Here is a 14838-nt window from a genome sequence, read left to right on the forward strand (position 1 = left end):
GCTCAAACCTTACATTTATGTTAGAAATTCATTTAATATATAAATAATATACTTTCTCTATCCCAATTTGTGTGACACGTTTCTCTTTTTAGTTTTTTCCTAAAATAATGTCACCTTTATATATTTAGAAACAATTTAATTTTATGAGATGATTTACAGCTACACATCTATCTAAGGCTTGTTTTGAACTACAAATCTCATAAGTCTTTCTTTGTTTCTTAAGCTCCGTGCCTAGTCAAATGGTGTCACATATATTAGGATCAAGGGAGTATTTAGCAAGCAAAATAAATTGTAATCCCTCCGTCTCAAATTATTTGTCGTGATTACTAAAAATAGTTGTCTCAAATTATTTACCATTTTAGAAGTTCAAGCCATAATTAATTATTTTGCCCCATTTTACTCTTAGTATAATTTTGATGATACATAAATATATTAAATATTTAATGGAGAGAAATTATAACTTAAACATAAATAAGAGTAAAGTTTGTCAAACACCGCTCCTAATTAATATTTATTAAGCGCCGCGTAAAACAAAACAAAAAAAGATAAATAATTTAAAAGAAGGGAGTAATTCAAAATTCAGATAATTTTTTTCTTTATTTCTTAAATTATGTGTATATCAAACTAAGATAATTTTTTTGGACAGAGAAAGTAGCTTTTACCTCAATGATTAATGTTGGTCTCATCTGCTTTGACTGACTGCATTTTCATGCTAGCATTCCACGAAAACTGAAGGACATTACTATTACAATTTCGCAGAAACTTCTGTTTATACTTTACATAAATTTACCCATTATTCACTGAATGTGAATTGTGTGTCACCGGTGTCGAAAATTCTTCATTATACACAAATTGCTACTCCATTCGTCCCAATTTATACGACAGGCTTTCTTTTTTAGTTAGTTTCAAAAGTAGCAACAATTTTTAAAATTTCTTTTAGCTAGCCATAGAAATTTCTTTACCTTTATTGCGGTTATTCAAACTTTATGTAATAAACTTCGTGTCCAGTCAAACACCTTGGTGCAGGACTGTTTTTGGTCGACTTATTTCAGTAGACATTCTCAAAGAGTGTAGTTTTTCGGAGCTCTTTCCCAGGTACTTTTTTTTTTTTAACTCAAAAGAACCTAATATCTCTCTGGTTTGTTCATAAAATTGTTTCTTATTTTGTTACTTCATTATCAGAGTCAAATCCAGAATTTAAGTTGGCGTTTGACCATGAAAATCACATATTTTTTACTTTATTTGGAATTTTGAAGTTGGAGTTGTGTTTGGTTATAATTTTTGCAAAGAATACTTTGGCTATTTGAATGTACTCAAAGTGAAAAAAAAAAAAAAAAGTTTTAGGTGTTTTTTCAAATTTTCATGCTAAACGCTGATTTTCAAATAAAGTGAAAAAGTTTTTCGGAAAAAAGTGAAAAAATTTCACGGCCAAACATGTCTTAAGGAATTTTCATGGCCAAACAGTGATTTTCAAAGAAAGTGAAAAATTCAACTGTTAAGATTTTTATATTGAACTCATTGTATTTTTAAAATTATAGTTGTTCATATCTATCATTTGTTGCAATTTTAATGAAATTTTTACACATGCTCAACGTCGAAATTAATGGGTTCAGATGAACCTGTATTGATACTTTGCATCCACCTCTGTGTATTTGTGTGTGTGTCCACTTCTTTTTTCTTCATGATTGTGTTACTGTATTCCCTATTATAGCCAACTAATTAGACTTTTTATGGGTACTTTCCCTAATTATAGCTAATTGGCTGCTAATATGGTGAAGGGCTTAGTTTTGAATTCTGAGTTTCATGAAAATATTTGATGAATGATGTAATGTGACTTTGTTTCATAGACTTAATCAATAGATGGGTTTGGTTAATGTTCTAGAGTTGCTCAAATCTCTGTTCTGATGTTTTGTCATTGGATAATTGGCATTTAAAGATATCAATGTACCTCTATTAAGACTAAAAATCAAAATATATTTAGAGTGGAATTATAAGTTCTTATTTAAGTTTATGAACCCATAAAACTAATGAACTTTGTCCATGTTTTATTTAAATTTGTATTTGCATTGGGTTGTCTCTCTTTACTTCATATTATTTGTTTTAACTGATGCACACAAAGACTAATTTGGTTTACATTTTTTTTTTTTGTGAAGAAATTTTTGAGAAGAAGAAAAAAGACTTTGTTATTTCATAATATGAGTTCAATCAATCTTACAAGGTGTATTTGTACACATTTGGATCGACTCAGTTGAATCTAATGATTTGAATGAATTGTAACTAACTCGACTGCTCCTGCAATTGATCTGTATTTATACACATTTGGATCGACTCAGGAATGTATTGTTGTATTTAAGTTTTTGAACCCATTAAACTAATCAATTGTTCATCTCTCTTTTTGTTCACATATATCTTTGTCGTTAACAAATCATCTTGTATTTGACGTTGCTATTTACGGAGCTACCAAACGCGAAATGGGTGAACCCCGTGTGTCCAAATTCTTCGAGAAAGGAGATCCAAATTTAGCCTCAACTTTTGACTATGATTTAGAATTACCTTCAGGTTTGAGCTCCGTTAGGAATCAAGGGCAAAAATAAAACTTCTTCTAACGATGGGGGTAATTTTAGGCCAAAATTCTCATGGTGGGTAAAGTTGCTCAATTTTGAATGGTACAAGGGCAGAAACTGTATTGACATAATGCCCACCCATAATTGTTGTCCCCTCCTCGCAATTAAAGTTTGAGTTTTACGATTTAAATTGACATGGAATTCATTTTATTCAATAGAATCTCATGTTTATCATTTAGCCTTAGTGTAATTTATAGTCTGCACAAGTCTGAAGGAGTATTTTGGAAGTGCGTTCATTTTTAATGGAAGGTGATAATTATATGAAAATTTTAAAGCGGTGAACTGATAAGTGACTATTTTGTTAGCTAAAAGTTAAATGGTTTTGGTTTCATATTTTTGGTGAATTCCATCCTCTTGATCTGACACATTTAACCTTCAATTAATACAATATACTAATAGATTGTTTGGTGTTTGTAGCTAGTATTTTTAACAGGTCATCATTATTTTGTTTATTGGAGTATGAGTTCGACAAAAAATCCTGGTTACAATAACACGAGAAGAAGAATAATGGAAAAGAAGTGTCTTTTTTAGCTCACTGCTTGAATTAAACTAGTCTTAAGTGCATATCAGGTCCATGGGTTTATAACAATTTTCATCGGATCAACTTGTAGGTTGGATTTTCCTTAATATTCGCTGTTGCTCTTGCCCCTTGCATCCTTTGTGGACAAATGGAGTTGGAGGCAGTAGCTTCTGTGGTGATAGAGAAACTCAAGGATCTGCTGTCTGACGAGATAACAAACAAAAGGGTGATAGAGGAAGCCTTAAAAGACCTGAAATGCGTCATTGCTGACACAGATGAGGAGCAAAGAAATAGTGAAGAATTTAAGAAGTGGGCTGAAGAGTGTCTGGATAGTCTGTACTATGTTGAGGACACTGTTGAGTCTTTTTCCCTTGGCGTTGCTCGTCAGAAGAAGAAATGGGCCTTCCTTATGAATCACTCTTCGGTTATCAAGAACTTCACGGCCTGCCAAAAGTTGAGAAGGAAGATGAAGAGAATCCCTTCAGACATTAAACGGGTGATCCATAAAAAGTCCAAAGGTACTGGCAAACAGCACACATGTAGCAATGGGACAACCACTCATATGGGTGATCAGAATGGCGGTGCAGCTGAAAATGGAGATATCAAAGACCACAACAATGAGGATTCTGCAGAGTCAAAAGTCAGATTTATTAGTGCAGTGCAACAGCAAAACTATTCTATGATCCCAGAGGATCACCCAATAGATAGAATACCTCTAAGGTGTGCCCCCGACACATTAGACCGTGAAGAACATCCCAAGCTCATGTATAAAAATTCTTATGACGAAGAAGAAGTGGAGATAAAACCTCAGAAGTGCGTCAGCGACAAGTCTTTGATGTTTGACCGTGAAAAACAAGCCAAGCTCATGTATACAAATTCTTATGATGAAGGAGAACTGGATATATTTGACATTAGACAAGACGTGCATGACTTAGTGGAAAGAATAACCAAGACAGCTGATGATGGCAGGGCCCTGATCATTCAAATTGTTGGTGAGATGGGTTCTGGCAAGACTACTTTGGCTCGTGCAGTCTACGGAAGTAGGAAAATCAAAACCATTTTGGGTCTGGCTGCGCATGGGTCACTATTTCAAAAGAGTCTGATAAATCAGATGTACTGCAGAACTTGCTAAAACAGGTGGGGAATTCCAATGACTATGCGGATCTAACCACCGATGAGCTGCCAAATAGAATTTTGGAGTGCTTAAATAGAAAAAAATACTTGATTGTGTTGGATGATGTACAGAGTGATCAGTGGGAGGGGCTGAAAACTGTTTTCTCAGACAGTCAAAATGGAAGTACACTACTTCTCACCACCACCACCACCACTGTTAATCCAATGTGGTGCTTATATGGTCTTCAAAATGTGAAAAGGCTCCATAATGTGAAAAGGTTAAGTCAAAGATATAGCTGGAGCTTGTTCTTGAAGAAAGCTGGTTGGGATACTTGGGAGGAAGGTTCAGAACATGAGGTTTTGAAGCAGCGAGTTCTTGGTGTCTGCAATTGTTTACCCCTTAATATTGTCCTTCTTGGCAGTCTATTGTCGACCGAGAAAAATTCAGATCGCCTTGATCATCTTCAAAAGATACTGAACAGCCAAACAAAGTGGAAAACGGAGGACATCGTATCCCTTAGCTATACTGATCTGCCTTACCATTTGAAACTGTGTGTACTCTACCTGGTGCTTTTCCCTAAAGAGTACGACATTCCAGTAAGGAGGCTACTTCGATTGTGGCTTTCAGAGGGATTTGTAGAACGCAAACCAAATATTTTCCCGGAGGATGTGGTACAAGAGAACTTCAATGATCTAGTCAAGCGGAGCATGATTCAGATATCCAAATTTAGGTCTGATGGCAGTCCAAGAAGATGTCGGTTACTAGGCGTTCTCCATGACTATCTGTTGCCCAAGGCCCAGAACATCAGCCTTTTCCATGTTCACTGCAGTACATCTAGAGTACCCTGGAATGTTAGACGGCTTGTTGAACACGCTAGCAGTAAGAATATTTATAGTGAGGCTTCCCAGCTTGAACATCTTCGCTCTTACTTATCATTCAATTTCCAGAGGAAAGACACCCCAGCCAAGGAAGTAGGCATCCTTCTAAGCGGCATAATTGATAATGGCTTCGGTTTGCTGAGGGTGCTTGACCTGGAAGGAGTGTATAAGCCAAGTTTGCCTGAGAATCTTGGTGATTTATTTCACTTGAGATACTTAGGATTAAGATGGACTTTCTTGGATGCTCTTCCCTCGTCAGTAGGTGACTTGCCATATCTTGAGACACTAGATGTGAAGCACACTAACATAAATAACTTACCCACCTCCATGTGGAAATTGAAGCACTTGCGTCATCTCAATCTCAGTCACATGCGTCTTGACATGCCAAAGCATTCAGATTGCAATTCTTTGCCTGAACTCCTGACGCTGTGGGGATTGTCTGTAGATGGTGAGAGCCCAGTGAAGAATGGTCTGGATCGATTGCTTCATCTTAGAGAAGCAGGCATTACTTTCTGCTTGAGCAATTGTGAAGACCTGCTCAATTGGATTTCTCGTTTAACTTCTCTTCAATCTTTGAGGCTACGATCCAAAAATGATGTAGGGCATCCTTCAGATTTTGGTAAGCAGCCGTTGTCACTGTCAAGTCTGAGCAAGCTTTCCCACCTAAACTTGCTGGGTGAATTACCAAAACTGCCTGAAAATTTACCTCAAGGGCTTAAAGTAGTCACATTATCTCTTTCAAAGCTGACAGAGGATCCTATGCCGATTCTGGGGAAGCTTCCACAACTTAATGTCCTCAGGCTTTTATCTGACTCCTATACGGGCAAGAAAATCGTGTGCCCTCAGGGAGGATTTAAAGAGCTTCGAGTTCTAAAGCTTTGGAAGCTGAAGAACTTGGAAGAGTGGAATGTGCAGGAAAGGGCAATGGAGAAGCTCAAAGAGATTAATATCCGATGTTGTAATAAACTGATGAGCATTCCCAGCACACTGATGAAACAAAGAAGTCTCAAGGAATTGGTCATAACCAACATGCACGAAGAATTCAAACAGAATGTTAAAAAGCTCATGAGGTACCCGGATGTGATTCTCACTTGCAACGATTATAAAGATTATAATTCTACCCCCTTGCCGGTTAGTTTCTCCCTTAACATTTCTTTCATTTTTTTTGTTTTTTTCCCTTACGATCTGCATCAACTCTCTCTGCTATTGCCTCTTAATTGTCGAGAAGAATAACTAGTTTAAGAGCACGATGCCTTCCACACTATGTGAGGTGTAAATATTTAGTGCTTCCTGCTCAAGATTTTGTTGGTCGATGGACTTACAAAAACATTTTTCTTGGTTGCAGTGGGAACATGCCGATCATACTTCTATGGCAAGTCACACCAACATGTAGCCTGACAAGATTCTGAACAGTGAATCTCCAAGGCTACTTCAATCAGAGCTTCGTTACCACTCATCATCTGTTATCAGTTTCAAAATTTTGATGCTAACCAGTAGTTAGCTACTGGGTAAGCAATGCTTGCTTCGTTATGTTTACTATATGGATTGCATGGTCTTATTGAACTCTCCGTTTGTAACTTTATTTGTGACAACAAAACTCAACCACTTGAATGTTAGAATAAGTTGCACTTCAGTTTCACCTGATGCATTAGTTATGTATTACAAGTCTACTCACTGAGGCCCTTATTATCCGCATTAGTTGTGTATTACAAATCTATTCACTGAGGCCCTTATTATCCTCAGTAAAAGTTCTTCAATTTTGAAATGATTATGTGCGAATTTGTCCTATGGCTTGCATTTGTAATGTAAGAACTTGCTCTTGCTTGATATTCATGTAACCTTTTATTCATTTGCTTAAAATTTCTGTCTTTAGGGAAAGCAGTAATTCATTTCTCCTACTAATATTGATTAATAGTTCACTCGTTGTGCGATGCCTCCAGGACAGAGGATTTCTCTGTTAACTAAACCAACATTTTCACCTATTATACATGGAAAAAAGTCATTGCGCCTGTTAATACTCAAAACAAACATATACATGATATGTGTTACTCAACCAATTCTACATAACCTTTTGTTGCTTCGCCAAGGTTAAGTAATATAAGTGTATTAGATAATATCCTAAATATTACAAGAAAATACTTCAAAATGCAAGGTAAAATTCATTGTCAAGAAAATTTTTTAAAAAAAGTTTCAAATTAACCGTTACCAATATCCCGTACAAAGGAATGTCAAACCATAAATAATTTATGTTGTTTAATATTACCCGTAAAAATAAATTCTTATCTATTTTATACGTCTCCTCGAGATAAATTAAATAAACTTGGTGTATCCATATCCATCGCTCCCCCCGCACTTTTATATCCATCAGAATCTGCATGGATTCTCTTTTTCACATAAAGAATTGAGTGTAAAAAGCCAATTGTTTTACCGATGCAGTTTAGAGGTGGATTCAAGATTTAAATTTTATGGGTTATGGATTCTAGAACGACAACTCCAAGTGCTAGTAACTTGGCTTTAAATTCAACTTTTGTACATATTTAATAAAATTCATAGCGCATATATATAATGCGTTCTACCGAATAAGACTACCTCTGCCCTGAGCGAGTCCTCAAAGACTACCTCTGCCCTGAGTGAGTCCTCGTCAACTTTATATAATCATAGTCACATTTTAAAAGATATCCAACAGTAGCTGTCTCTAGTCAAGTCTGTGGCCCCCCTCATGAATGAATAATAGCAACAGGTAGGCCCTGGCTTGCTGGAAATTTTGCCTCTTAAGATTACTTTTCTTTTCCCCCTTGTAGACTCGTTTACTAAATTGACTCAAGAAGTCTTTAAATAATACTTCCAAGTTGCTCCCTTTTACATTCTTTGCAAATGCCTGTGATGTATAAGTAGTGGTAACATTTTCAGCCATTTTTTGGAAACCTTAAATTTAAGTGTCCCAAAGCAAGTTCCAATTTTATTGGTTAATATTATATTATAATAACTATATATAAGATAAGTCCATGCTTTTAAGAGTTACAAGTCTTTTACACTGCTTCTGCTTTGTGTTTTTTGCTTCATCTCTGATTGTGTTTTATGCATGTGACTCAGCTAGTTTTGTAAGACAACTTTTTTTCCAGTTCTACAAAGTCAGTGTTGGAAATAGTAGACTTAAATTTAAGTGTCTACTGTCTAGGTGTCTTTAGAGTCATTCTAGAATGTTCATTCTTTATGGTTCATGTAACTAGATGTTTATTGGTTAATATTATATTATAATAACTATATATAAGAGGGAAAAGAGTAGAGTTTTTTAAAATTTTGATCCTCAACAAAAAAAGCTATTTTTGTCAAAATTAAAGACTACCCCTGAAGGAGTTACAAATGTGTTATCTTCAATTTGACTTTATAACATTTTTTAAGAGAAAAAGTCATTGAAAAATTTTACATATAAGATAATGGAGATATAATCATTAAAATATATTGATCTTAGTAAATATTCAAATTATTTATGCAAAAATAGGTTTTAAATTATATCTTTTCAAATGAATTTTTAATTTTACGTTTTAAAAATTGTTCTTGAAGACTCTTACTAACAATAAATAGAGTAAATATTCAATAAAAGTCAGTTTATAAAAAATAAATAAGTGTAAAACTCTAGGTACCCTCCAAATTAATATTTTCTTATGGGTGTGTAAAAATAACGCGACGTTTAGATAATTTGAGATTTTACGATATAATATAGCGAGTAACTTTTTGTGGTTGGTATAATTTAGACAACATTTGGAGCCACATTTAAAAATCTTTACTTTATATATGTGCTCGAATTATTATTTAATAATATTCTTATAAGATTATTAAGTTGATTTGGGTAAAGACACTAAACTAAAATTATATAAATATTTTGTTATTATACATTTCAACTAAGACTGTTATTTTACTTTTTTGAGGTAAGCCCGGGCCTCCCGCAACTAGTAGTATCTATATATATGGGAATCTAGTGTGTATTTTGTAAGAATGGAGTTTTTCTAATGATATAGGTGTGTTTTACGTTTATTTCCCTCTCCCATTCTCTTTGTGCCTTATGATATTAGGAAGAGACACCTTATATTCCGACCAAGTTTTCCAATTCTTATCTCTGTTTTGGCAGCTGCTAGTGTAATATTGATTAATGCTGAGAAGAGAAGGCTAATAGAAGTGTTTCCAGACAACGTGAAGGAAGTATGGAAAGAATGGGAAGTAGAAGTGCTGATTCTAGTAAGCCTCACGTTGCAGATTGTGCTTATTCTGTTTGGAAAGCGCAGGCAGTGTGTGGCGAGATTATGGATCAGATTGATTCTATGGACAGCTTACTTACTGGCAGATTGGGTTGCTACTGTTGCATTAGGTGTCATCTCTCAGAATACGTTGGATAAATGCCAACGAGCAAGTGTTGATGACAACTTAAAGGATGAGTTAATGACGTTCTGGGCGCCATTTATGCTGCTGCATCTTGGCGGTCCTGATACTATCACGGCTTATTCATTGGAGGATAATGAGCTGTGGTTAAGGCATTTAGTAGGTCTGATAATCCAGAGTGGACTAGCATTCTATATCTTACTTGTGTCCTTGCCAGGCTCTTCTTGGCTTCCAATTCTAAGCTTATTCATCTTCATGTCTGGTCTTATCAAGTTCTGTGAGCGGACGTATGCTCTCCACTCTGCAAAAACAATGAATCTCAGGGACTCAATCCCGACACCCCCAGATCCTGGACCAAATTATGCTAAATTCATGGAGGAATTTACTTTGAAGAAAGCTGAGGGCTTCTACGTGATAGCAGATGAGGTTAAAGAAATCCCAGTTCCAATTGATCATTCTTACCACACTGGTAAAGATAAATTGCTGCTGATATCTGAAGCTTATGATCAGTTCCAGACTTTTAAACGCCTATTTGTGGATCTCATCCTCAGCTTCCAGGACCGAGACAACAGCCAATCTTACTTCCAGAAACTTACTCCAAAAGAAGCTTTTGATGTGATTGAGGCAGAGTTAGGATTTGCATATGATACCTTCTTTACCAAAGCACCCGTTATTTATACTCCTCTAGGCTGCATTCTTCGTGTGGTTACTATTTCTTGCACTCTTTTTAGCTTGATTTTATTTTCTTTATGTAAGAATATATCTAAATACCACATACTTGACCTAATTCTCACTTATCTGCTGCTGGTTGTGGCCTTTCTCCTGGAAATATATGCATTGATTATTTTGCTGAACTCAGACTGGATAAAAATTCGGCTAAGCAAAGGCAAACAGGACGGAATATTTCACCAGTTCCTCCTAAGCAAGCAGTGTCTGCAAAGATCAAATAAAACAAGGTGGTCCAATTGCACACCCCAATACAATTTGCTGAGCTATTGTCTTGAGTTCAAGCCTCTCCCGTTCCTCAGGTTCCAAAAACTCTTCATGGTCGATGAGCTCTTGGAAAAACACAAGTACAAGAGGTATGTAGAAGTCTCCCCAGAGTTAAAGGATCTGATCTTTAACCATTTCCAAAAGTTTGCAGGAGAAAGTAATAACGAGCCTGATCCTACGGCCTTATACAGAAGGAGAGGCAGTATTGCGCTTAATGAAAATGCCTGCCCCTCCCTAGTTTGGTCTACTGAGGTAGAATTTGATCAAAGCATCCTTATTTGGCACATTGCTACTGATCTATGCTATTACTTGGAAAATAACATTGTCGATGGAAGTACTACTCATTCCATAGAATCAAAAAGTAAGCAATTATCAGATTATATGTTGTATCTTTTAGTAGTGTGCCCCTTTATGCTTCCAATAGGAATTGGGATGATCAGATTTAGAGACACATGTGCTGAAGCTAAAGAGTTTTTCAAAGAGAGGAATCTGGAAAAAAAGACATTAGCTATAGCCTGTGGCAAGTTGCTCACAGTGAATACTGAAGTTAAACCAGCCAAAGTGAAAGGGGATAGGAGCAAGAGCGTGTTGTTCGATGCGTGCATACTTGCCAAAGCATTGCAACAAAAGGGAAAGGAGCAGAAATGGAAAGTCATCAGTGAAGTATGGGTGGAGATGCTTGCTTATGCTGCTACACATTGCAGAGGGAACCATCACGCCCAGCAGCTTCGTAAAGGAGGAGAGCTTCTTACTCATGTCTGGCTTCTCATGGCACATCTTGGCATCACAGAGCAATTCCAGATATACAGAGGCCATGCTAGAGCCAAGCTCATCGTCAAGTAAGCACTCAGATTCCTGTGCTGATGATACAGTTAAATAAATAAAATTGTGTTCTCTCTAATCGTTTAAGCTTTTAGTTGATGTGACTTCACAATTCAACATGGTATCAGAATAGTGATATAGGCTAAGAAAACAAAGTTAATATTTAGCATGTTCCCAAAAGCAAGATGTTGAATTCCATTTATTCTACTACTAAACATAGTTTGTTGAATTATAAGCTCTCTGTCTTCCACTTTACTTACTGTGTCAATCAATGGCGTAGCCACATAGAGTGAAGGGTGCTTAGTTGAATAACTTATACGGTGTATAGGTCAATTTTTTTTATACATATATAGTAAATCTTAAATTCCGACAGAGTTTGCCAAATTTTTCTCTGTTTTGGCAGCTGCGTTAATCTTTTTTGGGATGGGGATAAGTTGCAAAGAGTAGTCCTTTGTTATGGAACTTCATTTTCTTGGGGCAAGAATGCATGGGGTCTAAGATAAATAGCCTTTTATTGTTTTGATGAGTCAAGAAAACACACGAAAGAGACCTGTTGCTTTAACAGAAAACGGAGTCGTTTCTGTTAGCTTACAAGAAAAAAAATAGCCATGTCAATAAACATCAATGATTCTTTTTTTTCAATGATGTCATGACAATGACGTCAATAATATTACGGAGTAGGTCATTGCATAAAAAAATTGTTTCCAGGGCATCCTTCTTGATTATATGTTCTTGATTTAATCCAAACGTGGATGGAAGACATAATTTCATTCAATAAATAGAAATATATTCTCTTTATCAATTTAAGTTGTTGCATGAAGTGATCATATTAAACTTCTAAATGAAGTGGTATACAATTCAGATGGTATCAGAAGAGACATGTTCAGAGTGCGTTGCAAACCTAGAATAAATAAATAAGTAAATGTATTTCCTCTCTAGGAGTTTAATACTTTTTACATAAAGCTTGATTTTATTTTCTTTATGTAAGGAGAGATCAAATACCAATTTTTCCAATTATCTGCTGCTTTGTTTTCTCCTGGGGCTTGGAAAACATTTTATTTTGCTGAAAAACATTTTCCTCAAAATTGAGGAAAATGACTTCCTCCAAGAAAGAGAAAATAATATATATATATATATATATATATATATATATATATATAAAAATAATTTTTTTTTGGGAAAAAAGTGTTGTCTTTAACCATTTCCAAAAGTTTGCAGGAGAAAGTGGCACCTCCCATGCAGAAAGAGGCAGTATTGCAACCCCCCCCCCCCACCCTACTGATCTATGCCCGGAAAATAACAGAAAAATATTTTTTTTGAAAAAAAAAAGTTGATTTTTTTTTTTTATACCCCTTTATGCCCACCCCAATTGGCACCCCTACTCCCTCTGAAGCCTAATTCACCCCGACAAAAATATTATTTTTTACATGAAAAAAAACCAGCAAAAGTTTTGACTTTTTTTTGCACCCCACCCCACCCCGTATATGGCCCTCCATCCACCCCCGCACCCCGTCTCAGTTCTAACCCCCATGTGACTGCAAAATTATTTTTTTTTTTTTTGAAAAAAAGTTTTTATTTAGCCACTCTACTACGCCCGCACCCCTATTCTCTAAACACCCCCCCCCCCCCAAAAAAAAATTTTGAAAAAAAGTTTTGACATTTTTTTTATATTTCATAAACCGCTTAGCCAAATTCCTGACCCCCCTTTTTGGGATGGGGGTACCCCCCCCCAACCACAAAAATATTTTTTTGAAAGTGCATTTCTGAATTTGTTTTGGTTTGGAGTTGGTGAACGGGGTAAAAACAAAAAACAAAAATCAAAACAAATTTTTTTTTCACATAATAATATTAGGTCATTGCGAAAAAAAATTGGTGTTGGATTTTATATTCTTGATTCAATCCAAACATGGATGGAAATATTTCATTCTATTTCTCTATCTTTTAACATATTAAAAAATAAAGTAATTTTGCCACTAAAATAAACAGAAAAGGAAAACATTTTCCTCTCTAGGAACATACTTTTTACATTTTAATATGAATCCTTCACATTCATTTAAAAAAAAAAAAATTAGGTGCTTATCCATGAGAGAGAATAAAATATATATATATATATATATATATATATATATATATATATAAAAATGTGTGGTCTCCAATATTTTGATTTTTATATGAGAAGGTCATATAATTCAACTAAAGTTATCTTACTATGAAGGAAAAATATTTTATTATAAATATCTGAAAGTTCTCTACAATTTTTCACTACTCTCTATTATTCTCTACTATGAAAAATAAGTAGAAACACCTCTATTTATAATAGTAAAAAAATCTACTTTAACTAAAATCAAGAAAACTTATTTCTACATAATTCTGATTACAAATCCTATTTAAACATGAATTAAAATACAAAATTCTAAACAAATTTAATTTCCTACAACTTTGAATTATTTTTCCAGCATACTATAGATTTTTATAGGTTTTCTTCCAGCATGTGCCTCGTCTAGCGCATGTATAATATTAAGGATCTGTTTGGCTATGACAATTTTTCACATTTTTTCGGATTTTTTTTTCTTTCACTTTTCTTGAAATCTAGTGTTTCGCCATGAAAATTCCAAATACAACTTGAAAAATAACCAAAACTTTGTTTTAACTATTTTCACTTTCTGTTTTTAACCCTTGCATTTATGTTTTTCCTTTTTCAAAATTTACTCTAATTTTTTTTTACTTTTATAAATTTAACCCGATTTTTTCAGGTGGGATAGTCCGCATAACATTATGATCACTCTTTCTAACTTTACTTATGCAACAAATGTACTCAAACCATATGAATGGCGATACATTAGTGGTAATTTATTGCATCAATAGATTAAAGAATTTGTTTTCTTCCCTCTTCCTCAATGAGGCTTTGGTTCCTACTCTTTTCTAAGGGGTGGGGGATTGATGAATTCGAGGAGGGACTGTGGTATGTGAATTTGAATTTTCATTCTGCTGAAAGTTGTTTTTACTAATGTAGCAGTTGTTTTGGTGTAACTGTGCAATTGCTTGTTTTGATTTAACCAACTGATTCTGTTTATGAATTGTTTTGGGTGATTTTGCTAGTTTTTAGAAATTGAGAGTATAAATCATATTTCTTGTTTTTTAGTAAAAATACGTTCAAACAATCAAATATTATTGCAAAAACTATAACCAAACACAATTCCAGCTCCAACTCCAACTTCAAAAATTTCAAATAAAGTGATTTTTTTGGGTTTCTATGTACAAACGCCTACAAAGTAAGTGGTATTAATAAACGACATCAAGAAGATGCTAGAATTACAAGATGTGGCATTTGAGCTTACAAAAAATCTCTAGCTGACCATACAAAGTTACAAACTAATCTAAGCCAGAACTAGTGAGTTAATAAAGTCGATCTGCACTAACAACAGGATACATCACATCACATATGACCATACACAATATATAATTATCTGGACAAGCATATGATGAAGTATAAATAAGAGTAAATTATAT

General features: G+C 34.8%; 1 protein-coding gene and 1 pseudogene across 1 annotated transcript; both read left to right on the plus strand.

Moving 5' to 3' along the window:
* Positions 1–946: 946 nt before the first annotated feature.
* LOC132040702 (putative disease resistance RPP13-like protein 2) lies at positions 947–6965 on the plus strand (annotated as a pseudogene).
* Positions 6966–9261: 2296 nt separating this feature from the next.
* Positions 9262–11563, plus strand: LOC132039305 (uncharacterized; the record flags this gene model as incomplete). The annotated part of the gene is made up of 1 exon (XM_059429812.1): positions 9262–11563. A coding segment is annotated over one exon (2088 nt), but the record flags the coding sequence as incomplete, so codon positions are not given.
* Between the last annotated feature and the right edge of the window lie 3275 nt (positions 11564–14838).

This window comes from Lycium ferocissimum, chromosome 12 (assembly GCF_029784015.1).
Source record: "Lycium ferocissimum isolate CSIRO_LF1 chromosome 12, AGI_CSIRO_Lferr_CH_V1, whole genome shotgun sequence".
NCBI lineage: Eukaryota > Viridiplantae > Streptophyta > Magnoliopsida > Solanales > Solanaceae > Lycium > Lycium ferocissimum.